The 27996-nt window shown below is 35.0% G+C and overlaps 2 protein-coding genes across 2 annotated transcripts in view; one reads left to right on the plus strand and one right to left on the minus strand.

Moving 5' to 3' along the window:
- Positions 1 to 1344: 1344 nt before the first annotated feature.
- Positions 1345 to 27996, minus strand: part of LOC138333416 (multiple C2 and transmembrane domain-containing protein 1-like) — a 141914-nt gene continuing 115262 nt past the window's right edge. Inside the window, 17 exon segments of the mRNA XM_069281775.1 lie at positions 1345 to 7014; positions 7335 to 7432; positions 7890 to 7999; positions 8220 to 8326; positions 10563 to 10580; positions 13962 to 14009; positions 14366 to 14494; positions 14766 to 14885; positions 15301 to 15375; positions 15741 to 15842; positions 16490 to 16552; positions 16554 to 16593; positions 16848 to 16989; positions 18974 to 19028; positions 19173 to 19359; positions 20114 to 20244; positions 21026 to 21211. Coding sequence (XP_069137876.1) covers positions 6952 to 7014; positions 7335 to 7432; positions 7890 to 7999; positions 8220 to 8326; positions 10563 to 10580; positions 13962 to 14009; positions 14366 to 14494; positions 14766 to 14885; positions 15301 to 15375; positions 15741 to 15842; positions 16490 to 16552; positions 16554 to 16593; positions 16848 to 16989; positions 18974 to 19028; positions 19173 to 19359; positions 20114 to 20244; positions 21026 to 21211 — 1674 coding nt within the window. The 3' untranslated portion in view covers positions 1345 to 6951.
- Positions 23562 to 27990, plus strand: LOC138333417 (uncharacterized). Its single transcript, XM_069281776.1, has 2 exons — positions 23562 to 23888; positions 26199 to 27990. Exons 1-2 carry the CDS (start codon positions 23630 to 23632, stop codon positions 27074 to 27076), a joined length of 1137 nt encoding a protein of 378 aa, XP_069137877.1. The 5' UTR covers positions 23562 to 23629; the 3' UTR covers positions 27077 to 27990.

A 27996-nucleotide genomic window follows, 5' to 3' on the forward strand; every position in this document is an offset into this window, starting at 1 on the left:
CAGATGTGGTAGAATCAAATACTCTTCATAGATAGAAAGGTCTAAAGGTCCTTTACAAAAATTGTGAGTTATATGACCCTGGGGTCTCTAGTTTCCCCTGGGGAGGAGGTTAAGTTTACTATAGTTTATATAGGGAAAACACATTTTTGAGCATTGTTTGGTCATTTGTAATAGGAAATAAGTCAAATGTTGTCAGAATTATCAGTATGAGATGGCCATTTAATCCTATTAACAAATTATCTATGACTGACCCCAGGGGCCTTAGGGGCGGGGTCAAATAGGCTAAAATTTCAAAAATCTTCTTCTGAAATTCTGGAAATGGTAGAATCAAATACATTTCATAGATAGAAAGGTCTTACAGTCCTTTACAAAAATTGTGAATTATATGACCCTGGGGTCTCGCGCTTCCCCTTGGGGAGGGGATCAATTTACTTTAGTTTATATTGAGAAAACACATTTTAAGCATTTTTTGCTCAATTTTCATTGGAAACGAGTCAAACTTGGTTAGAATTAATAGCCTGAGATAGCATTTTGACATCATATTCATATTGGTCCAGGCCGACCCCCTGGGGACAGAGGGGCGGAGCCAAAAAAGGTCAAATAGGCTAAAACTTCAAAAATCTTCTAAAATTCTGGAAATACCCGGGTAGTAGAGTCAAATAATTATAGATGGAAAGGTCTTAAGGTGTTGTATAAAAATTGTAAATTATATGACCTTGGGGTCTCACGTTACCCCCTGGGGAGGGGTCAAGTTTACTTAAGTTTATATAGGAAAAACATATTTGTGAACATTATTTGCCCAATTTTCATAGGAAATTAGTCAAACTTGATTACAATTATTAGCCTAAGATATAGCATTTTAACATCCATATCCGTCCTCGATGACCCCCTGGAGGACCAGAGGGGCAGGACCAAACAGGGTCAAAATGATTGAAATTTCAAAAAATACCGCTAAGTTCACAGGTTTGATGGAAGCAAATACTCTTCATAGTCTTAAAAGTCAAATTTATAAATCACTGACCAACTTCAAGGCCCAGCATATAGTGTTTAATATGTCTTTAATTTGTTTCATAATTTGTTTCATTATATATTCTAACTCAGGTGACCGTTAAGGCCCATGGGCCTCTTGTTTGTTATATCAATTGTCATTTTTAAACACTCTATTGTAGCATTCTAGATTAATGCCTTTACTGCCTATAGCTTACTGTTAACAAATAATGTGTAGAAGTTATCACTCAGATGCAGTGCTTGGTTCGGTGTGCACTGGGAATCTACTGTTGACAATACTTCTTTGAAACAATTATCCATTCATTATTATGTTAATAGAAAACTCAAACTCTAACCTTATTTCAAGAGAATTTTTATTCTCACCAAAACATGTACTGTTAGTCAGTTTCCCTGCAAAAAAGTGTCATAAGTCTTCAAAGGAACAAAGTATGACAAAAGTGCAATATAGTAAAAACAGCATGGTTATAAAACAGAACAATGGCATAATAACAATAACAAACAAGGGAGTAACCGAGTCCTTCAAAGATCACAAGATCAAGGACTGTATCCTTCAAAGGTCAAAAGGTGTAACCAAGGACCTGAGTCCTTCATAGGTCACAAGGTGTACGTTAACCAAGGACTGTGTCCTTCAAAGGTCTCAAGATCAAGGACTGTATCCTTCAAAGGTCAAAAGGTGTACGTTAACCAAGGACTGTGTCCTTCAAAGGTCTCAAGATCAAGGACTGTATCCTTCCAAGGTCAAAAGGTGTAACCAAGGACTGTGTCCTTCAAAGGTTACATGGTGTAACCTAAGACTGTGTCCTTCAAAGGTAAAAAAGACCATAACCAAGTATCACTTTGAAATAACTGAGGACTGTCCTTCAAAGGTCACAAAGATGTAACAAAGGATTATGTCCTTCAAATTAAAGGTCACAAAGATGTAACCAAGGACTATGTCTTTCAATGGTCACATGAATACCAAGGACTGTGACTTAAGATCACTTGGTTATGTCCCTATGACTGTCCTTTATGGTCATATGGACATAACCAAGGTTTGTATGTCCTTGAAAAGTCCCAAGGGATAACCAAAACAAATGGTCGTCAATCACCCTCAATATTTTAATTAGATATACCACATTTTGGAATGTGTCAAATACAGAATTCTGAGGTGGTATATTTTTAAAATTCTAAATTGTTTTCAAGTCCATGATTAATGCAAACAAAAGGCGTCGGATGTAGAGGAGTGTATATTAATGTTAAGGAGAACTTGACCTGTATTTCTTGGAGATAGTGAAGCTAGTAACAGACACAAGACTAGAACAGCTTTAGTAAAAAGTTGACACATTTCCTCTACTTTATCAGCGAAGAAACAAACTTGAGCATTTTGATACAAAAATAAAGCTACAGTACAACTTTATACAGTTTTATAAACATTATCTACACCAAAAGGGAACTATGAATAAATTTACACCTTATTATTAAGGTAGTATACCTATGAGTCATTATAATGAAAAGAAGTCACATACAAGATTAGTACTTCAGAAATGTTCGGACTCTTAGAAATAAAGGTTACATTACATGGTAAAACTTGATACTATATACAATATATAGGTACTGCAAAAAGGGTTGAGGAAAAAAACATTTTCATGTGCACAGCATTCAATGAATTGGAATTCAATATAGTTTTATATGTAGTAGCTTCAGAATGGTATCATTTGATGGCAGTGTTTACATTTTTTTACATACTATCATTACACTAGCAACAGATTTTTATTTTCTGTGGTGTATTCTTTCTTTTTCATATAACTGAAAAAACAGAGAGATTTTGGTACATCTTAGTTCAATGTAATTCTTTCCATTATTTAACCCCTACCACATCCTCCTTTCTACCCCTCTTCTACATGAATTCATTATAGCACCAGTCCTGTACTGAAACGTGGACCTTGTAATCATAACCTAGAAGCTAACAAGGCTATTGTCATAAAGAAATTGAAAAAGTGAAAAATAAGCCTTCATAAAACCACAAAAAATTAAGATTAAATGGAATGTAAAAAATTGCCTACACCCTGAATTTTAGACTGAAACTGCATTACCCATGACCAACATGAAATATGTTAAATTTATACATTGTACATAGTATATTTTATATGTATATCAATTGTGTACAGCTAAGATCTACGTTTGAGCAAGAATTTACACAAAAAAACTATTACCAGTAAACAGCTAGAACACAGCTTTCATGGTTTTAGATATTTGATTGTAGCTCAATTGATATATCCAGTATTTAATAACATTGAGTACCAAACAAAAGAGATCGTGAAAAAAAAAAAATAAAAAAAATAGGTTACCGTTCTTTTAAAAATTTATATACTGTTAACAAACAGGTATTTGCATTCAATTAAATTTCATATGTTTTTTATTGCGATGATGAGAAATCACAGAAAATGAACTTAAACATTAGAATCGTACTAGTTTATGAATCTCAAAATTAAATCACCTTAAAAAGTTGTTGATTTGAAAACTCCGAATGAAGTCGCTGCAAAAATAAGTGATTACATTAAAGCACATAATTTCTGGGACCTTTTGTACATAGTTAAAATATTACTAACAAATAAATGAATCTCGGCAATTAGTACTATGCTATGTGTTGTGGGTGTTTCTTTTTTTTCAATCAATTGGTTTCAAAAAGTAAAATTAGATTGAATATTAGTAGGTATTCTTGATTGTTAAATACAAATCAGTCAGTTTAAAATAATTACCCCGGAACATGACATCCGACGTGGACCAATAAGGTACACTATTGATTTCAATAAAGTTTTAGTTGTGAAGACAAAAGTATTTATGATGCTGTGTTTCTTCAGTAGAAAAACGTTTATGGTAACTGTGTAAAACAGATATGGTGAATGTCACTTCCAAGTTAAAATGAAAAAAATAAACAAAGCCATGTATAATGGTTAATGACTAAAACTAAATCCTTCGATGAACTGTTTATCTTTATATATAATGTTACATGGTAAAATTATTAATTCACATATATGTAAGAAATTTCTTTAATTTACGTCTTTTCCAGTATTGCACTTAAAATCTCATAAGGTATGTGAACTTCATAAAGCTGGAGTTTGACGATGTAATTTATACAAGTAAATCATACAGCATTTGGGATACACAAAATAATATATATACACATTAGGAAACGGTATAATACAAAGGGAAACAATGGATTGGAAACAAATACATGTACATAGAATGGTATGTATACATTTTAATTAGCAATCATGAATTGTTTAATTGAGTTCATGTATCACATGTTGAAATTTAACAAAAGAATAACAGACCAGTACATAAATCTATCATCGAACCAAGATATGTTCTGATGAAAAATAATTATAATCTTGATATATTTGCTAAGTCAATACATAAATGAAAATAAATGCAAACTTTTCAACTTTCCTAAATAAAATCTGTTCGACCAGTTGTGTGTCCATGACGACATATTACTATGACGATGTGCCAGACGATGAGCAGATGATTAAAGGACTAGTGGACTATAGATATAAGGACGGAGAACAGACATATCACAGGGTAGCACTAGTTCAACACATAATAACGTCGCATCACTGTTTTCTACTTAACACTATTACGTCTTTGCCTATCACAGAGTTATCTACCCTTGTGGATAGGTATTGACGTTCGTAAATATTAATACACATGTAATTCTAAGAATAGATTCACTTGCACCAAAAGATGCCCATGAATAAAAGCTGATAAATCAGAAAATCAGATTAGTTTTTAACCAGATATTTCAGCTACTTTGAAGATAAAAATCTGTTACTAAATCGGTTGGAAGCATGTTTTTTTCTTAAAATATCTACATTGAATAGATGTTAAAAAAAAAAAAAATATATATATATATATATGTTTGTTCCTGTACACATGAATAAGTTTGCATTCAAAGTCGTAAATACTTCTCATGCTCCTGACCTTAAATGACCTTGAAAGTTATATATTGTGTGGTCAAACATCTAGATAAATATGATCCATAAAATTTGGTCCAAGGAATGAAAGAATAAGCAGACACAGGCTCAGCAAGAAATGACCTATTGTCCAACGACAAAATAAGACATCATTTGATATTATTGTATGTTACATTAATTTTATAAATCATAAAACAGCATCTTCCTTACTGACCAAAAGTCTATGCTGCTTTAAAGCTAAACACAAGAGTGTCATACAGGAGATTCAAGTCCAATTCGTCCAAGTCTTACTTGATTAGCATCTACTTAAAAAAGTCACTTTTAACAATGAGTACACTACAGTCATTTCAAAATGAGATTCAATTAAATTATTGGTCTGAGAAAGACTGAAATAGATGATTTTCTAGAGCTGATATAAGTACTGAACACAAGTAGATTAAAAAAACATGTATAATTGAAAGTTTAATTCATTTGTCTGATGGCTACAGCTGATTGAGATTTTGTTTGATTACGTACTGATATTATGCTGGCACAAAAAAACAAGTTAAATTGAAACCTGACATACAATAAGGTATCACACCATTTTTAGTGTTTCATCAGTAATGTGTATCAAATCAAGGGAGACAATTCGTAAGCATAAGGTGTGGATTTCTTCTATAAACAAAAACATGGAACAAAATATTAATAATCTGTGATATTGAACTTTCGTACTGACTGTAGATATTCTACAATAAAATATTGCATGATATGATAACAAAGGAAACAGTTGATTGTTTACAAAGCATTGCATGCACATAATCATCAACAAATGAGATTCTTTCTCCCCTCTTGCATATGGAATGTAAAACACTGTGGTTTCTTCATCATTAATAAAACATGAATCACTGATGAGTAGGTACAGTCAATAAAAACATCGTCCCAAACTGTCCCTGTCGACCCAGTCCTCTCCTCATACCATTTAGCTGCATGTTGATCTTTTGATATTCACCGAAACATTCAGCAGTGCGAAAGTGTGAATATCCTTTTGAGTGTGTGAATGTTCATCTTATTACTGATATATCCACAAAACTCATTTTAAAACAAGAAGACAACATGTTTGCTTCATAACAAAACAAAAGAGGCCCAAGAGGAAACATGACCATAAACAGTAAAACGTCTTCCTATCAGCGCAAAAGGAGAGGCGGTGGATTTCTTCTCCAGCTGTAAGACACACTTCATATGATTTCCTCTGATCATGGAGGAACATGCCACTAGCAAAAATTAATCTCTTTATTTCAACAAACATACATCCTTTAATCTCTCTCCAAAACAGGCACACTAACATTTTCTTAACTTCACCAAATCTTACAACCAAAAAGAGATTCAAACAGACTTATAATCAACAGGAAAAATTCTAGAGATCCAAGACACAATCATCGCCATGGTAACCATGGTGGTACAACTGACCCAGCCGTCTAGCCAGTGAGTATGATGATCATGTGGATATAGGGACTAAAAGAAAGTTATAAACAAATACAGCTGCCTTAGAAATGGTGATAACATCATCAACACAGAAAATATTTGATACCGCCACCATGGTAACCAGTGTCTATTTACCATTGTCATGGTAACTTATATCCACATTAACTATGCATTAGCCATCTTTAATCATCGATAGTTTATAACTATCCATACAAAATGTCCAAACTCCATTAATAAGCAAATAAATGGTTGTCTGCACTTTCAGCACAATCATCCAATGTATGGTATTTTACACATCAAGGTCGTTGTAAAAGGTCATGACCTTGACCCTGACCCTGTATCCCATGTACTGCTGGGTGTGCAACCTCTATCAGCAGTGTATCACATGTGTATTACCACATCAGCTTGGTGACCTTAACATAGAAATCTCAAGGTCAGTTCAGCAATGAAATCGTGTCCCCTGTGTACCACTTCCTGTCACATGGGAGGCCATGTCAGTGCACATGTAATGTTCGTTACGCTGGTCCTGCTATGCCTGTTTGGATTTCTTTGACATTGACTGAGCGTCGGGGCGTAACTCACGATATTGTATCTGGAACAGAAACCAAAATTATTAAGTTTTTGTTTAACATATAACTGGGTTTATGGAATTCAAGAGATATAAAGTTGAAAAGAGTTTGACCTCCTAAAAAACGCAATTTCAAGCAGACATGTGCCTACATTATGCAAAAGGTATTTATCAATTTAACCCCTGGTGAATTGTCAAGTAAAGAGACTTAAGTCTTTCATGGAAATTACTATTTAATCTAATAGGAGAAATGATAATTAAATTTCCATGATATTCAACTTCAACCTTGGAGTGGAGTTAGAAAGACCTTAAGCTTGATTTAGAGTCCGAGCTTGGTTACTCACCAATTCACTGTCCGAGGGTACTCGTGACAGGAAGTCTAGCAGTTCATTGTTAGGAATGGCATTAGGAGCTCTCAGCTTCTTCGTAAACTTGTTGATACCTGTAATACACATGTAATTAACTTAATCAAGCTTCTTCGTAAATTTGTTGATACCTGTAATACACATGTAATTAATAACTTAAACAAGCTGAATGAATTGTATATCCAAATACTTGAAACCAACATCAGTTTCGTAATCATCCATAACAACTCTTCGTAGTAATTTCTTTTCATGATTTACTGATAAATACTCTGGCATACTTGCGTTGAAACATTTTCTTTCCAATTTATTTTTGTGAATTCTTTAACATCAAATGGATCTAACTGCAGATGACATATTTAACTCAACACACAAGTACAATCATGTCTTAAATTTGTGCTGACACAGAAAATTTAGGTGTCATAACTTATCTGTGTATCATAAGTGTTAACTTCATGGGTTCCTTTTTTGTGTGGTTTGGAGCTTAGTAGCGAGGGAAAAGCTCACTGTAAATGATAGCTATAATAATCAGCTTACCCCAGGCGAGTATGAGGAAACGTAGAGGGATGGAATACAGCACTACCACACCTATGGTCAGGGCTATCACAGCCAGCATGGAGAGCCAGGGCACTGTCCAGTTAAAGGTACTGTAACAAAATAGTCAATCATCAGCATCACAGTATGTAACAAACTTTTATTAAAGCATTCTTATAATGCTCAGCTAAAAATTTATTTCATTATAATGTACTGATCAGATATCATACATAAGTACATGTATATTGTTGTTTTAATTGTGTGATCCAGTCAATACCCAGTTATACATGTAAATTATATAATGCATATATATAGATGTGAACCATGACCTACTTTTTAATTCGTTCTCCTAAGGATGCGGCCATGTCCATGCCCTGTTGTACTTGGAGACAGACCTCTTGTATTGCGTGTAACTTCTCCTTGAAACTCTTCTTTTCCTCCTGTTACAAAAAGGGACATAACTCTGGTTAATCACACAAGGATCTGGCAAATTGTTCTGATAGCATGTCCCCAAAGCAAAATAATCAAGCAGTGTTAATTACACATATCCAGTAACATATCATAATCAAGCAGTGTTAATTACACATATCCAGTAACATGATTCATTCAGTGACAGAAGATATGCAATACCAATTTTCACAGACAACATACAGAAAATGGGTTTAATATTTGTTTACAATATAGAGCATGCGATTTAATTAGCAGCTGTGATATGGAATCGATAATAAGTCTACTTCTACAACTTTTCAACTGTGTAGTTCATTGATAAAGTCCCATATTAGAATTATAATATTCTTATACATTCATTATTCTTATAATACTTTCTCATAATACTGTATGTATTGTATGTATACATGTAACAGTAGAAAATTCATATACAAAATGAGAATAAAAGAAAATTATTTCAAAATTAAAAAAAAAAAAAAGAATACAAAGTAATAAAATTCTTCCTTTATATATCAAATAGAGAGACAAAACATTTGATTTGATATGTTTAGTTGCTGACTCAGAGTAGTAATCAATTTTTTATTAAGTAATGAATCACTTATCTCATTGTTTATTTCATTGATATTTTCCAATAATGCCTAGAATACATTGCCGTATGGTCAATACATGCAGATAAAATATATCACATGCTTTATTTGAACAGGAACTGCATATAAAACAATGTTTCTGAATCATTATTCAAACAAACAAAGTAAAACAAAAGACAACATCTCTGTTGATATCAGAAACATCACTGTAGAATTTTGACTTTGGGAAATTTCAGGTGAGTCACATCCATGCTCATAATTATGAAGTCTTACATTCTAACTCCATCATCATGGATGGTCAGCTTTTCATATCATCGAGATTTTTCATAGGAGATTTTGATTTTAACTGCCCTACTAGTAAACATATATTGCTGGCTTTTCCAGAGCACTATTGTGGCTCAGAATCATGAAACAATCATGGCAAATCAATAATGACAACATTTTTTATCCTAATTTTTTGTTTGTTTGTTTGTTATCTTTGATTGGCTATTAGTGTAGGTCAAAACAGTGAAAACTAGACTATTTTTCAGACTTAAGATTATGTTGATAAACTTAGAGAAATGACAGGCAACTGTTCTTGTACCTTAGAAGAATTACAATATCAACATAACTATTTTCAGTTTTCAATGCTTTCATAATCTTTGATTTTGGAAAAAAGGCATGCATAAACTGGAAATCTATCAGCATATGTTGTATAAGAAGTGCCACCTAAATGATTAAACAAGTCAGTCGAGAGGAATCTTGACACCCACCATAGAATGATCTATGTTAGTCAGTAAACAAGACAATTCCTTCACCTTTTCCATTTACTCCCTCCCTTCTTTAAAATAATGAATATTTCTATAGGGAAGCCTCTCATCAATTATGTTGTCAAATTCAAGATGGCCATTGTCCTTCATGTTGTGTTTGGATTTATTTTGAAATAAACCAAGCAAATCCTACCAGACCTCTTCAGTACTTTCTGCAGAAATGTCAAAATCCAAGATGGCTGCTTATGAATCATATTGATTCCTGATCATTTACAAAGTTCAATTATCAAACTCTAGAGATCTAGAGTAACTAACATATGAAGGTCAAGACGGATCCCTTTAGTACTTTGTGAGAAATATCAGTAACAAACTTCAACTATTCAGAAGTATTGAAATCAAAGATGCATAGCTGCCTGTCAGAAAATTCAACATGTGCAACTAAGGTCCTGGGGAAACCTATGCATAAAGTTTAAAACTTATCTCTTCAATAATTTCTGAGAAATAGTGGTTAAAGAATTATAACAGACAAAAGGACGACAGATGACGGACTAGACAAAATGCGATTTTAATAACCCACCATCTGACGATAGTATGGGCTAACAAAGAGATAACAAGGAAGCTAACAGTTAAGCACCTATACATATAGACCATGAAGGCCAATACATAGTGACGAGTTACCAATAAAAGAAACAACTATACTTTTGTACAGTATATGTGTCTTAAGTTGAAAAGATTAGAAATTGTTTGAGATTTAAATCAAAATGATTACTTCAAATATCCAAAGTCAAGAAACCCATGAGAATTAAACTTTAAAATATCAGTAGAAAATTTCTTGAAAGATAGTTGAATAATCAAACATGCATTTATAGATTTCCCATTGTGTATTGCATTACCTTATCAGCCTTTTTGGCCTAGAGTTCGTAAACAAGATGGTGATTTAGAACACACTTTTACAATTTAAACAAACTTATCTATACTTATTGAATATCCACTGATGTTAAAGCTCAGTAATTAATGCTAAATTATTGTATTAAAATCACTTTCATTTTGAATATACCACCTTAAAGTTGACATTAGGTTATTTTCTAGCTTAAAATCAAGAAAAGTGGTCCATTGTAATATGATGACAGTGACAGTTACTGAATCAAACTAATTGGATAATTTTTTTCCTTTTTTGTTTTTCATTTTCTATCTATTATCTAATTACTATTGAAGATTACAAATTTTGTGAACATTTCATCTCATACATGACAAGAAATGAATTCAAATAGATATTCAATTATATACATAGAACTTTGACATAGAGACATTACATGAATTTCACATAATAAAGACAGTGATTCCATCACCAGTATATAAATATATTGGATAATCCAGGATCTAGCCAGATTGTGAGAATGTATTTACATATTACAGAGTAATGTGCCCTTGTGGTTAGGTTAATTGATTGTTATGTCATAATTGTATGAGGAAACAGCACACTTTTTGCTCACAAAGTAATGACATCACAATCGATACCTACCTGCAAGGGAGATAACTCTGTAATGTGTAAACACTGAATTTTCTATAAGGGGAATACTTAATTCAGTATTTCATGGTATAAAAATAATTCATGAAAGATAAAAAACATTCACACCATAGGATATGTTTAAATGTTTTAACCATTTCCAAACCTAAGTGGTTGACAGGATTATTCAGACAGTACATATAATATCATGGTTGACAGTGTTAAGATTCTAAGATGGTGATACGAAAGAGGGTACAGAAAATGATAATTCTTGCTTATAAATCAGATATATTTTGTTATTTTTCTAGCTGAAAAACTAGCCAAGTGAAAGTGCTTGAGTACAACTAAGAATCTTGACATGAACTTCAATATGCATCCATAATCATTTTCATACACATTTTCATCAAGTTGGAAGTATGGTTTATCTAAATAATAGCTATCACGGTATCAAAGTGTGACAATATATGCTTTTGTGATGCATAGAGTCACATATCACAGCCAGGTTATTTATTTTAAGAATTCTGAATATGGAAAATTGAATATAAACAATAATAATAATAAAAAAAAAAAAAAATCCATGACATTGCTATGTGGAGAGTTATCTCCCCATACATAGTGTTATTCCTGAATTTATCTAAAACCATATTCCTGAATTTATCTAAAACCACAGTTGCTATAGCATTATGCATATTAGAATGGATTAAATACATATAAGAAGGGTTTTTGCTCTCTTTACAAAAAGATAGATATTGAGTTTCCTTCCTGTTATCATGGTATTAAAATTTATTCCCTATGAAATACATAATAGCAGATATTTCTAGTGAGAGTTGCTATGGAAACTCCTACAGAATGTGTCACACACTTGCCACACACGAGGAACACACAAATATCAAACAAGGAAAGTAGGGAGGGTATGATTAGCAGGGCAGGCAAGGTAGTAAAAATTTGGCGCATAAAAACGTGCAAATCACTCAATGCAGTTGTGCCAAAATGTCCAGGAACTACAGGACAAAGCATTACCTTTTTCTGTTGTGCAAAATGAAAAACAAAAACATATTCAGGTATTCAACAATATCCAATTCAGGGGAGATAACGAACATTCAATAATATAATACACAGCATTCTTTTTTGTATAAGGGGATATGACCATTCATTTGTATAAAGGGAGCAATCATCCAACAATATCATAAATAGCATTCTCTCAAAAACATCAGGGGAGGTAATAATCATCCAACAATTATAAATATGGCATTCCGCTTGTTGATCATGCTTTGGTGGGATCGATCGGTGAAATAAGTTTGTGGAGACAAGGAAGAAAAAATGCGTGATGAAGCAGCACTTATTTTTGTGATGATTTCCCCCTCACTTTTTATAAAGAGATTATTTTACTAAATAATGTTTGCAATAATGATTTAACACATTATTGTGTAATGCCCATAAACATCTATCTTAATCTCATTTCTGTACAAAAGTTTTGTGCTTTAAAATGAAAAGATTAAAAAGACTCCATAAAACTTGGTAAACATGACTAATGATGCATAAGATGCTGTATTAAATGGAGAACATTCATGTGAATTTGGGAAATATATAAAACCAAACAAAATCAAACTTTAATTTCATATTAAATCATAGCATCAAATACAATCACACATTTGTCACACCTCTGACTGGCAGTCAGTATAGCCTACAGAGACCATACTTCAGGCATTTTAACAGACTTAAATTCCAAGATTTAGTAGAACAATTGCTATTATAAACTGACTTTGGCATACATTCTAAGCATCACATCAAACCAATTGTAATTACAGGTTTGTTGATGGTTTTACAGCGTTTAAAACGCCAGCTGCTTGTTCTACGTGTTGAAATCATTCCCAACTGTGAAAAAAGCAATAATTTGTACATGTATATAGAAAGTCTGGGAAGCTATCTTCACGAGTAAGTGGTTACATCAGTAGGCCTGTTTTTACCAAGTTATAAATTATTGTTCAAAGATTATGTGCCTGTTTCCATATGAAAGGACTAGATAAGATGATACAGGATGAGACAGGATGGAATGTGGAAATGAGCAAAAAATGTGCCTCTATTTCACATTGGTTTAATGCTATTTAGTTAACCACTGAATTCAATTTTCCTGCAATCTTGCTAATATGTAAAGGAGACAAATATATTCAATGAGTACTGTTAGTGGTTTCATGTGTTCTTCACAAAGTTCTAGTTTCAATTATAAAAGATTGACTATTACTTAGTCCTTCTGAGAATGATCAAGATAGACCAATTAAGAACTGTGGACTTGAACTTAGTACCTATATGTTAACCAATTGCTTCCCATTGCCTTCAGACAGCTGTCAAAAAGCCTTTGATTGGTCCTCACTGACTACAGACTGTTAACAAGCCTCTGATTGGTTCCCACTGACTACAGACTGTTAACAAACCTCTGATTGGTCCTCAATGACTACAGACTGTTAACAAGCCTTTGGATTGGTTCCCACTGACTACAGACCGTTAACAAGCCTCTGATTGGTCCTCAATGACTACAGTCAGTTAACAAGTCTCTGATTGGTTCTCATTGACTACAGACTGTTACCCCAAGCCACTGATTGGTTCTCATTGAATACAGACTGTTAACAAGCCTGATTGGTTCTCATGACTACAGACTGTTAACAAGCCTCTGATTGGTTCTCATTGACTACAGACTGTTAACAAGCCTCTGATTGGTTCCCACTGACTACAGATTGCTATTCAATGACAACATTCAACTTAGCTGTGTGATGCATAGCATTCTCACCTTATCTTTATCATCATCATCGTCTTCATCATCTGAGTCCACATAGGCCTGTTAGAAGGAAAGGATTTTCAAAAGATTGTAAATTAGAGAATACAATTCAACAATAAACACAGATGAAACAAATGACAGCAGTGATTTTGATATTCATAATTACAAAACAAATACATAGTCAGATGATCATTTCCAAATTAGAACAGAAGTTCAGTTGACAGGAAAAAGGCTTTGAAATAAGGTCTTGTTTATATTACTGAAAACAGCAATGGTTTTCATCATTTTAGGATAGCAAGGTGAAATGAACCTCTGCATTACTAATATACCATTTGTTCATCATGTAATATTTAGGTCAAGTACAAAAATTAAAGTTCATACAATGACTTTTGAGATGACCCCCAACAAGTACTTACATCCTCCATTGTTGAGCTGGAGGCGAAGGCCCCTGTCACCGACACAATGATGAAGTTTTTGAGGAAGATGATCAACAGTGTGATGGGGAGCATGTACAGCTCAAAGCACCAAACAATCACAAGGTAGGCCTACAATGTCAAAGGTCACCAATATTATAAATATGGTAAGGTGAAAGGTCATGGTCAAGGTAAAAAAAATTTAGACATCAAGGTCACAATGGAACTATAAAAGAAATCAATGAGACAAATCCATTCGTCACGCCTACATGTTTGCAAATAAAAAGTTCAATGATAATCTTCTATACATATCAAGTCTTATTGTCTCCAGGGTTACAAAAATAATGGTATGTGAAAAAATATGTAATATCAGTATGTGAACTGGGGACAGAATGGTACTCACAATAAAGGCAGATATACTCCGAGCTCGGGACTCCCAATCAAAGCAGCTCTGGATAAACTTGCCCCCTTCGATAAAGGAGCTGGCTAACTGGGAGACACGGTCTATGTTTCTTTTCATCACCTGTAAGTACATTGTATAAACAGTTTTTATCCCACCTGACAATGACAGTGAAATCAAGTAAATGCATGGAAAATGAAGGAGTATTTCTGTCAAATCATTTTGTCTGATTAAGTTTGAGAATTAAGTATAAAGATTCACAGTTTATTTGAGTACAATTTGGTTTTTGGTAAATATATCAAGTGACAAAATCTCTTTAAAAAACAATACCATACAGTCAACCCTGTATTAGTAACTATCTCTGTATAAAGACTACCTGCTTAGCAAGGCCACTTTTTCAGGGCCCAAATACATGTAGTCAATTTTAAACAATTGGACCTGTGTATAAAGACCATTAGACCGTTTTTTGGTCCCTTGAGTGGTCGTTATAGACAGGTTCTATATCTGTACACATATATGAGATGTATTTTGTACTTACAGATATTTTAAACTTGGGATCAGGTTGCATATATTTCTCTTCTTTAGGATTCACAGTGCGGATAGCTGCCTTCACCTGGAATGGTTCATATCACGTGTTATCACATTCGGTCTGCTTTGTATCTAGTATATACAGTCAATCATTTTATATTCTATTTAACATAATTTTAGAGTCTAATACAGTTATAAAACATCATAGTGCACACCTACTGAGCAAAGTTTGGAAAATATTAGCTTATTGCATGAAAGTGTGATATAATATTTCAGGTTATTATTTTTTAATACTAAGAGGGTGAATTCTGAAGTATAAGATCAAAATTTCACACATCACCATTCTTTGCATTTTGTATTCGTTGTGATATATAATATTGACATTTTATATAGAACTTTCAGGAACCTTTAATCAGAACCTTGTTTCTTGTTTTCTCTGGTCATACTAACATGATTGTACACAAAGTCCAGTTCGAGCTGGATTACTCCTTTCCCTCGGCGCATCAGTTTCTTGTCTTTCAGCGAGTACCATCTCCTTTCACATCTTTTTATCTGTGAAGCACAAACAGATCAAATAATATGGTATAAAACAATCATGAAAAAGCTTAATTTATTATGTTTGATTCAACAGAGCTGAAGACATGCTATACTGTTGAGAAGATTTTTAGCTTCTCCCCAAAAAAAGAAAGATTTTATGATAGAAACTATTTGGCATAAGTTGACCCTCAATTATAGATTGATGGCTAGTGATAAAAAGTATCTGAGGTTAAACCTCAGATCACCATAGAAATAAGGCAGGGGCTAGTAGTAGAGTTTTAGACACTTAACCAATCTAGCCACCACAACCTCTTACCTAACTTAATTCAAGTGACTTCAGGACACTCCTGCATTACTTCACAATAGACAATATCTTGTACACCTCCCACATTGGTGACTGTGTTACAAGTACTCTTACATCATTGAATTACTGTATGAAGGCAAATGATAATTAATTCAGGAATTTTTGTTTTTTAGAAATCTTTTTTTTTGTATAAACAGAAATAACTCATACGTATACCTTACAAATGATATTTACAAAGTTTTCAGGTGCCGAGTAATCTTCCAAAATCTCACTATATAAATACTACTTTAAATGAAGCATCACTCCGACAGAACACTGACCTTAGTCGGTGAGACAAAGCCAGTAACTAAGTACTTACATTGAGAATAGGGATGGCGATTTTGCCTAAGAACTCCACTTTCTTGTCTCTGTCCTCGTCATAACACTGTCACCTCCAGGACAGAATGGATGTCCTTCACATTACTGTAACAACAAAGGTTATCATTGTGAAGACCTTATAACTTCTTACTAATGTGAAGGCCTTATAACTTACAATGTGAAGGCCTTATAACTTCCAATGTGAAGGCCTTATAACTTACAATGTGAAGACCTTATAACTTACAATGTGAAGGCCTTATAACTTACAATGTGAAGACCTTATAACTTACAATGTGAAGACCTTATAACTTACAATGTGAAGACCTTATAACTTACAATGTGAAGACCTGATAACTTACAATGTGAAGACCTTGTTCCACTCAGGGTTCAGAGTTTTATACTCGGTTTGTGTCTGGAGTCGGGAGTTGACTAGTTCTAACACACAGAACGGATCACTCTTTCCACCAATGTCAGCAGATGCCAGATTTTGAGCACGGAATACTGTAAATTGTCAAAGATAAAAGCAACATAATATAAATAACAATTTATGACATGGACAAAAGACCTTAAACTATTGTCACAAAAATTATGTAAATGTAACAGAGAGCAGGATTTTATATATAACATTTAATCACTTTCCTTGCTAAGGATCAAACTTGGGACCTCCGATGTTCAACTGATCAAGCTATTCTCTCTAGCCGAGTAAATCATTAACACAATATAGATAGCCCTGTCTTGTCAGTAGGGCAAAAACAATTCCACAATCAAAACAAGAGCTGTTGGAGAACAGCAAAGCTCGCCTATTCAGAAGAAGTTGATGTCCAAGTATTTACTATTTAAACATGGAAATATGACAAATTAACAGACTAAAAAAAAAACCTAAAGGGCCCCAAATTGGTTGTATTATCACGTTCAGCATCCATACACATTAGGAAAATAAAATCATAAACATTTATGATGACTTATGCTTAAACAATTGACAAAATAGAAACTTGCTCAAAAACTTTAACATGGAAATATGACAAATTAACAGACTCAAAAACCCCCTAAAGGGCCCCAAATTGGTTGTATTATCACGTTCAGCATCCATACACATTAGGAAAATAAAATCATAAACATTTATGATGACTTATGCTTAAACAATTGACAAAATAGAAACTTGCTCAAAAAACTTTAACATGGAAATATGACAAATTAACAGACTCAAAAACCCCCTAAAGGGCCCCAAATTGGTTGTATTATCACGTTCAGCATCCATACACATTAGGAAAATAAAATCATAAACATTTATGATGACTTGAGCTTAAACAATTGACAAAATAGAAACTTGCTCAAAAACTTTAACGTGGAAATATGACAAATTAACAGACTCAAAAAACCCCTAAAGGGCACCAAAGTGGTTGTATTATCACGTTCAGCATCCATACACATTAGGAAAATAAAATCATAAACATTTATGATGACTTAAGCTTAAAAAATTGACGAAACAGAAACTTGCTCAAAAACTTTAACGTGAAATGGGACGCCAACGCTGACGCCGACGCCGGGGTGACAACATCAGCTCCCCCTATTCTTTGAATAGGCGAGCTAATGAATTCGCTAAAATAAATTGGCATAAAAACATTTGAACTACAACATTGATGGAGTTTCTCTCTGTAAATAACAAAAGTAAATTGCAACAAAAGAGTTGTTATGCATGATAACATGACAATATGTCGCCATGAAAAAAGCTGGTTTACTTTAACATCTTTAGAACAAAGATTGCCAATACGAATAGAAACCTTCCCTAAACAAATAACAAGACTTGTAACTGCGACACAGCATTGTAGCCGTGATTGATCAATAGGATATAAGGCTGCAGTTTGTAGCACTCTTATCCATTATCTTACCCTTGCATTTGGTATCCTAAACAAGAAACCTTATAAATACTTAATCACTTAGACACTGTGATTCATCCACTAAAAACCCTGCTTATTGGCAGCAAAACATACAGTTAGTAAACGTGTAGTAGTTAGTCACTTCATTTTTTTTTTTTTTTTTTTTTTTTGCCCCAGTTTCTTAATCTTCAGGCACTTTGATTTAGTTGGTTCCTTTTATTGACCAACATACCAAATGTTGAATATTCCTAGAATTATAAATTATATCTCGATTAAAGACATAAATACCCTCGCCTTCATATGGAATTGGAATGATACACAATGTGATGAACATTTCCTAGTACGCAAAGAACTCAAAATATTTCTACTGAAGGCATTTGTCAGTCACATTTGTTATTGGAATTGGACTTAAAGAGAGCACGAGTGGAGAGGACACAACGCAGTGCGACAGACACAGGTTACTTACACTTAATACAACCTACATATCATGACAAGGAGATAGTATAATAGGATCCCCAGTGGAATCAGTTGTTAATCATTTAGAGTAGATTTCCATTTGACTACTGATAAAATGTAGTCTTTTTTTTTCAGAACTTAGCTCAACCTACCTTTGACTTGAAGCCAGCCAATGTCTTTCAAATTTTTGAAGGAATTCTTTGCATTCTACAAAAGAAAGAAGAATTACGCATCTTAATCAACATATAGAAAAGCAAACTATTTGTGAAATTTGAAATCTCAAACTAAGTGGCTAGTGGTGCTCATACTTTTACAAAAGTTAGTTTTATTTTAAGGCAGTTTTATTCTTACATATTTGGTGACGACATCTTCGCGGTCGTAAGGGTTGACGGTGAAGTTGGCCAGGTCCGAGATGGTTTCTGTGCCACACGTGCCACTAACGGTCAGCAGTATCTTGATGATGCCAGCCCCGTCTTCAAGGGCCTGGTCAAATGTATGGGTGACCTCGTGTTTCACCTGTGACAGGTCAATCACTGCTCTGGAAAGGTCAAGGATATTTGTAATAAAAATAGGTCACCAACCTAAGGAAGGTCAAGGATATTTGTACACAATAAATCACTACTGTTGAAAGTCCAGGACATTGTCTTTAATAGACATAGGAGTTGAGTTGAAACATTTGCTCTTAATGAAAAAATATTTAATCTTGTTTTTTTTCTTCAAAATTAGTCGAAAAATGGATCAGAGGATGTGTTGTTTCTGCATATTTGCTATAGGTTTTCTATCAACAATACAAATGGATATTCTGTGCTGTGTAAGATTTGCTATTACTACTTCAAAAACAGGAATATTCTTTATCAAATAATCAACCATAATATGGATTCTTCAGCTATAAGAAAATCAAGAATCCAGAAGATCATTTCATTTGATTGGGTTAATCGGGATAAAATAAATGACATTTCCCTGATTAAAGCCCAGCCTTATATTCATATAATTTGAACAAACAAATAGGCCAACATCCTCCTATCAATAAATCCTATTTTATTTGTAAGACTCAGGATTTCCTATCATTTTCATAATCCCTTTGTCATGGAATCAGTAAGCTGATCAATACAACTAAAGTCCAGATGACTTTAAAGCTTTACATTTCAAAATCAGCTTTACAACATACAGATAGAAGTCCACTGAAAGTATACAGATCAATATTTATGTTTAGTTCTAACTAAGAAAAGAGATTATGTTATATCGATATTTATTTGTGCGTGAAACCGTCTGGAGTTGACCTGAATATTTACCTGCCCATAAAATCGTCACGCCCAGTGACATCGTGGTCGTAGACGGTGATTTCTAGATTTCGACTCTGGTCATCATACATGCGGAGATCAAACTGTTCTAACCACTTTGGATTCAATGTTTTCGTTTTAAACTGCACATGAAAAAATAAAAATGTGTAATGTGTATTGCTTGCATCTTGAGTTTGTACACAGAAACAAAATTTCTATTTATAGTAACATATTGATGTTGATCGACCTTTCACCCTGAAAAAGCAATCCCATACAAGGAAGGCTATACAAAGTTTTTGTTTGATCAGCTTAAAGCAAACTCCAGTTGCCCGCTTCTTACTGACAACAACAAAAATAATATCCTAAACTAGCATATACAAAGTCTAGCACAGACATGTTCAGTAGTGAACAATTGCATGACTACAAAATGGTATCTGAATACAAGGTATCATCTCAATAAGCCTACATGTTATCATGTGGTGGTTTTAACAACTTCTATATTCTCTGAGGTGTCATTTAATTGTACAAATGCAGCTGGCTACTACATATTACCATAATCATGCAACTCTACTTGTAGACATACAGTGATGTTCATACAAAAATTTAAAATTTCTCTCTATATACGGTATTCCGCCACTGGTTTGGGGTGGTTTCAAGGTTACATGGTGTTTTCTTTACTAAATTTGAGTGTAAACATTGAATAAAGGTCTTGTATACTAATATAATAAAGTGCATGCAATGATATTTCACTCAAACCTGTGTTTAGTTGTTTTTAATTGATTGATATATAGGTTAGGATTATTTAGTGTATCTTGAGTTAACAACATACATTGTATATGCCACTCCAGTGAGAAAATGCATTGTCAGTAATGAATTAACTTTATAACCAATCAGAATTTGAGTCTGGACTATAATGACGCCTACCTTGCTTTTGTACTTCTCGGCGCCCAGTCTGAACTTGACGTATGGGTCACTGTAACCATTATTGTCCATGGGTACAAGGTTCCGCCCCTCCACCAGGACAATCGTCACAACTCCACACCAGATCTGCATCTTTAGCTTCTTGTTGGAGTCCCCACTTTTCACAGCACCTTTTGTCTTGAATGTCGTCTGCAATGACCCACAGGTAAATCTCTTGACAATGCGATATAATAGAATTACATAGAATATGTTTCCATGGTAACCAATACCTTGGTGACCAACTGTGTAGGTAGCACTATAATTAGATAAGGCTCTGAAAGAATGGCAAGATGATTGTAGAAGTCAAAATTCCTCAGACACAAATTACAGACGAAAACTTCTTACATTTAAGTCGTTTTTCACAGACAATGCACAAATTCCAAATGGTGACTTGGTGCAGAAAAAAAGGTGAAATTGTGAGTTACGGCTTTGAGCAGAGCTGATCAAGACTGTGGAATGAATATCCTGTCTGGGGGAAATCCTCAGTGAGTGGTCTGATATATAGTGTATCTATGCCAATTAAAATCTGACAATGAATCCTTACAGTCACCCACACTGGGATACAGAGCCTTAAGATTGGTATACGTCAGAAAACTGGAACATAATGATGTATTTCATATCCTGGGGTTATGGTTCCTGTCAATCAATAAAATTTCAGAACTTTGCTTTTATTTCATGACTTCTGAACATTTATTCCTTTTTGCATAATCCAGACATCAAAAATCACTGAAAATCATGCTTATTACTTCAGCCATCAAAAGTGTAATGAAGGGACCATTATATGATGTATTTCTCAACTGTCAGGTCCCTAGGCACATATAGCAGATGGTTACAGCTGTCCTAATGAAGCTTTTAATCCTAGGTAGTGAGGACTCAGGGACACATTAGAGTCTACATTTATCATTAGCATGTAGTAAATGTATTATGCTATTTTGTGTTAGCCGAATTCTCTAAGATAAATATCATTTCTATTTTCATTCTCTTTACGTTTAAGCCTAGATCAATAGCCTTGAAGTAGATAAAGTAGCACCCTTAAACTTAATGCGTAGAAGTCTATAGAAGGATATCTAATTCTCAGATTCTAGATGTATCCTGACACATATAAGGCCATAATTATTATATTATACTTATAACAAACTTAAAATACGGTAAATCAATAAACATATTCAACATCAACAAGCTATGTAAATCTCTGGTAAAAGAGCTCATAAAGATATTTCCCAATAATGTTGCTACTACAAAACATAAGTAACAGCATTGCTTCAACTGTTGGTTGATGTCAATCAAACTGTTTACTAATAGTTATCCCATGTGACATTGCATTTTGTATTGTGTATGCCACAATAGTATATAAGTACATGACTACATACTACCCGACAATCAGTCAGTATCAGGGAAATACTATTTACAAAATTTTGTGTTGTACATGAACTCACACTTCAAAGACAGCACAAAAAGCTCTAAAATGAATAAGTATACATTAATTGTATTCAATGGTCTATGGTTTATTTGTGGGAACTCTGACCTTTCTCACTGTCCTGTCACCTAATCAGTCCTTCAATGACAATTTAGTTCTCAAGAGCATAATGATAATTTGATATTTATATTAAATTATAGTTTATATACAACATGAACTTCTGCTTCAATTATTTTATTAACATTTTGTGCAATTTTTTTGTTTGTTTATTTGTAATTGTTTTTTAGTTTGTTTAGGTGGCTTATGTATCATTGCTTACGGGTATATGTATATGTAGATCAAATGTTTCACATATGTTACATGTAAATTAGGGATGCGCTGATTGACCAATCAGCGTTCATTTGGGGATCCCTTGTTGGGGTTGTTGGAACCCCATAGCATAGTTTTCGTTGCAAAATGGCGAATGTGTAGGCTAATATTTGCTGTGCTTCTCGAGCTACTCTTCGATTACTCTACGAACTTTCTGCTTTGTTTATTGTTTCTAGGAATATTTCATCATGTGGAAATCATTATGAAAGACGTTTTAAGTGATCGTGTGTTTCAATTTACGTGGAACTGAAGGGTTTAAACTACGAATACTTTTGTGTGGATGTTTTGAACAGCACCAACATTCTTTGGAACTCCATTCTATTTATATTCAAGTGTTCGTCAAATGTTTAGTGACGTACGGTGCTCGTCCATCTGTAACGTTAATAGAGCATGAACTGAGATTATTTAAAAAATCAACACGTCTAGTTCATCTGTAAGTTCTGCATAACCTGCCTTTCAATCCCAATTCCGACGTCATGGCACCTAAACGTAGGAGCAGTAGTGTTAGAACTGTGCCTTACGATCCTGATCTCGTGGAAAACTGGACTATTAGCCGTCTACGAGAGGAGTTGCGATCCAAAAACATCGCCTACAGATCCGCAGACAAACGAATGGTTTTGGCAAGGAAGTTACGCGAAGCGAGACAGTCGGAAACGGGGTCCGTTCCTCCCTTCGTGCCTCACAGGAGAGTTGCGGCATCCCAGGGTGCAACGGGACAAGATGGCGGCGCGGAAGTGCCGCGACAACAACAACAAACGAACAGAGTTGAAACTCTTATCACAATGGTAACTTCTCTTTCGGAAAGTGTGGCGTCCTTACAAGACAGCTACCTACGTCTTGAGAATCGGGTTGAGCGACAGAACCAACGTCATGCAGCAGCAGCTGGTAGTGAACACCAAACAGCGCGTAGCTCAACTAGTACTCATGTGCCGGTCGCGAGTACTGCTACAATAACAGAGCCCCTCCCCCAACCTGTGTCATCGCAAGAATTTACTTTAGATTCGGCGTATAGGGGATTGGAAGCCACCGACAATAACCAAGGTGAGAACTCTACCCATAAACGTACTCGGTTTGGTTACGCTTCCGAGTCGCTTCCTTTAGTTGAGACTATTTCGCCGACGTTAAGACAACACATTATCACCGGCAGAGATGTTAACCTGGCCACACTCTTAATCCCATATTTCGTTGGAAATAGCGACTCGCATGGCCAAACCATTATAAGCCTGATGTTAGACTTTCTAGGAATTAGACACTAAACAAGTTCATTTTGGCCTTTGGAGTTTATAAGCAGGTCATGTGCTCTACGTACCCAGCTCGCCGAGTAGAACTAGATTTATATGAGCGTGACATTGTAGAAATGGGAACTAGATATTCAGCTGGTTTCTATGAATATCACAGACAATTTTCGGCTAGAGCAGCGGCTCATCTACGTTATAACAACAAGCCCATTGACTGGTCTATCAGAGACAATGTGTTGTTCTGCAATATATTTGCAAATCAACGGCCACGCACTTGTGAATTATGTGACAGTCAGCAACATGCCACAGGTTTCTGTCCCAACAGTATTTTTGAAATGCAACGTCAGAGTGGAAAAGTAAAGACTAATGCTAAGAAGAACATGAACAACAGCCCTAATGTAGATGGACACGGTCGTCCTAAAGTGTATCATGAAGGTCGCGAATTGTGCAACAATTTTAACAGCCACTTCGGGTGCAGTCTGCCTACATGCCATTATTCCCATCTTTGTCTAACATGCAAAGGGGGTCATTCCAATTCTGTGTGCCCTTTAGGACAGGACCGAACTCAAAAACAGAAAAGATGAATTACTTAGATTCCTGCAGAGCAAGCACACCGGTTAACATCACAGCTTTAAAATCTGCTTTAGCTGGTCATCCCGATAAAGATTTTGTTAACTTATTAACTACAGGGTTATCTGAGGGCTTCGACACAGGTTTCCAAACTTTACCTAGCAATTCTTTTGAGTGTAAAAATCTAAAGTCAGCTATGATGGATCCAAGCGCGGTAACAGATTTAGTTGGAAAAGAACTTGAACGTGGATATTTGTTAGGGCCGTTTGATAACATTCCATTCGATAGTTATCGTATTAATCCTATAGGCCTTTCCGAGCATAAATACTCTAAAAAGAAAAGACTCATAGTTGACATGTCAGCGCCTCATAAAGACTGTAATAATCCTAGTCTAAATAGTCTTATCGATAAGATTACTTGCTCATTGAAATACACTACTATAGATGATGCTATTAAACTCATCAAGGACTTGGGTGAAAATGCTTGGCTTATGAAAACAGACATTACGGACGCTTTCAAATTGTTACCGATTAAACCAGTATTTTGGCCTTACCATGGTATTAAGTGGGAAGGTAAATATTTCTTTTTAAATCGTTTAGTCTTCGGAAGTCGTTCCAGTCCTAAACTGTTCGATAATCTCTCTCGTGCTATTTGCTGGATCGCTCAGAACAAATATCACATCCGACACATCCTACATTTGCTAGACGACTTTCTTGTTATCGAACCAGCGTTTGTGAATGCATCCGACACTATGAATAGATTTATAGATTTGTTTAGAGATTTGAACATTCCTATTGGTGCCCATAAAACCGTGGGGCCAGTGACTGATATAGAGTATTTGGGAGTGTTTTTGGACTCACAGCGTATGGAAACAAGGCTACCACCTAACAAAGTAGCACGTATTGTTTATGTATTAGAGTCCTTCGCTTGCAAAAAATCCTGCACTAAGCGCGAGTTACTTAGTTTATTAGGACATATGAACTTTGCCACGAGATGTGTAAAGCCAGGACGATCTTTTGTCTCTCACCTTATTTCCATGTCAACTACTGTGCGTGAGCTTCATTTTCGTATTAGGCTTACCGAGGAATGTCGTTCCGACCTTAGTATGTGGGCCCTTTTTCTACGACATTGGAATGGTGTTTCATTCTTCTTAGACGATCACGTGACTACTTCTGCTGATCTCCATTTTTATACGGATGCTACTAATGAAGCCTTCGGTGGGATCTATAGGAATCAATGGTTTAAGGGAGATTTTCCTGAAGAGCTTAAACAACATGAACCTTCTATGGCCTTGTTTGAACTGTACCCTATCGTTATGTCCTGTGTGTTATGGGGACATCAGTGGGCTAAGAAACAGATTTTGTTTCATTGTGACAATATGGCTACTGTTGACATAATTTCGAAAGGAAGGTCTAAGATAAAAAGCATTATGAGATTAATGCGTACGCTTACTTATCATTCAGCTATGAACAATTTTGTTGTACATGCCATACACATTCCGGGGTCTGACAATAACTTAGCTGACGCTCTCTCTCGTTCACAGATGCATCGTTTTCGACGGCTGGCTCCGCAAGCAGACAGACTGCCTGTTCCGTGTCTTCCCCTGGAATCGCTGTCCATGACTTGAATGACGATGTGGATCTCCTGTGGGACTCAGCACTAAGTCGTAGTACTCAAGCTACTTACCAGTCAGGACTTAACTGTTTTTTGACTTTTGTGTTGATGCAAGGAATTGGTTTTCCTAAAAACTTTTTGCCTCAGATCAATGAAGACTTGCTTTTCTTGTTCGTAACACATTGCCAGCGTACGTTACACTTGAAATATGAAACAATCAAACTGTATCTGGCTGGTGTACGTTTTCACTATATTAAACAGAAATTTGGTGACCCTACTGCCAATACACTAAGACTGGCCTATATACTTCGCGCGATTAAGAGATCTCAAGTGAACATTGCATCAAAACGTCTTCCAATTACTTTCTCAGTTTTGTCTAAAATGTGTAATGCTATTGCCTTTCATGGAATGTTTGAACCTTTCACAGATCTTATGTTGTTATGTATTTTTAAGACAGCTTTTTATGGTTTTCTAAGATGCGGCGAATTCACATGTAAATCTTTATGGGATTCAAATTTTATTCGTCTATGTGATGTTCATGTATCACCTGATTTGTCTTGTTTTACTCTTTCCTTACGTTTGTCTAAGACTGACCCATTTGGTAAAGGTGTTGATATTAATGTTTTTGAAAATGATCTTTTAAATCCTGTGTCTACCATGCATAGATATTTGATGTTACGAAATTCATCAGACGCTGACCCTTCTTCAACCTTTGTTTTTAGATCAAGTGCACTCATCCAGACCGCTAATGCGTCATACCTTTATTGGTCATTTAAAGGAGTGCTTAACCCGTGTTGGTTTGGATAATGGCTCATTTAATGGTCATTCATTTCGAATCGGCGCTAGTACCTCAGCTGCTGCAGCAGGGGTCGAAGATCATGTCATTCAAACCTTGGGCCGTTGGTCATCTGACTGTTTCATCCGGTATATCCGTACGGAGCCAGTTACTATTCGCAGAGCGCAGTTACAGATGTCCTTTTGACTCCTTTTTATTTGAAGCCCCACACCCCCCCTCCCCTCCCCCTCTTCCCTTTAATGTAATTAGAATTTCACAACCTTGAGAATTTTCTCGAATCATCTTAAGTAATATTATATTGTATTGTATTGGGGGCTCTCACAATGTATTGCTATCAGTATACTCAGAAATCAACACATTTTGTTCGATTTTGGCATTAAATTCTTGGGGAATTTTCCCCGCATATAATTCAATAGAATATATATTTATGACAGTATGTTCCAGCTTCTCTCATATCGTTGGGGGTCTAGCTAGCATATACAGCTTCTCTCATATCGTTGGGGGTCTAGCTAGCATATACAGCTTCTCTCATATCGTTGGGGGTCTAGCTAGCATATACAGCTTCTCTCATATCGTTGGGGGTCTAGCTAGCATATACAGCTTCTCTCATATCGTTGGGGGTCTAGCTAGCATATACAGCTTCTCTCATATCGTTGGGGGTCTAGCTAGTCTTGTATATTCTATTCCTTTTTTCAGCATCTCCAGGTCGCTACAGAGTCTAGCTACTTCTCTGGAGCCGTTCAGGGTCTAGTGGCTTCTCTGTATCCTTGGAGTCTTGCTCAAGTCCCGGCTCTGACACCTCAGAGCCTCGTAATTCATCGTTTAAATATTTAGGTTGTAAGTTAATTATATGGATATGAGTGAGTAGCCCCTGATACGCCAAATTGTAGTTTTTAACTGTAGTGTAATAAACAGGTAAACTGTTCTCTTG

Source organism: Argopecten irradians, chromosome 10 (genome assembly GCF_041381155.1).
Source record: "Argopecten irradians isolate NY chromosome 10, Ai_NY, whole genome shotgun sequence".
NCBI lineage: Eukaryota > Metazoa > Mollusca > Bivalvia > Pectinida > Pectinidae > Argopecten > Argopecten irradians.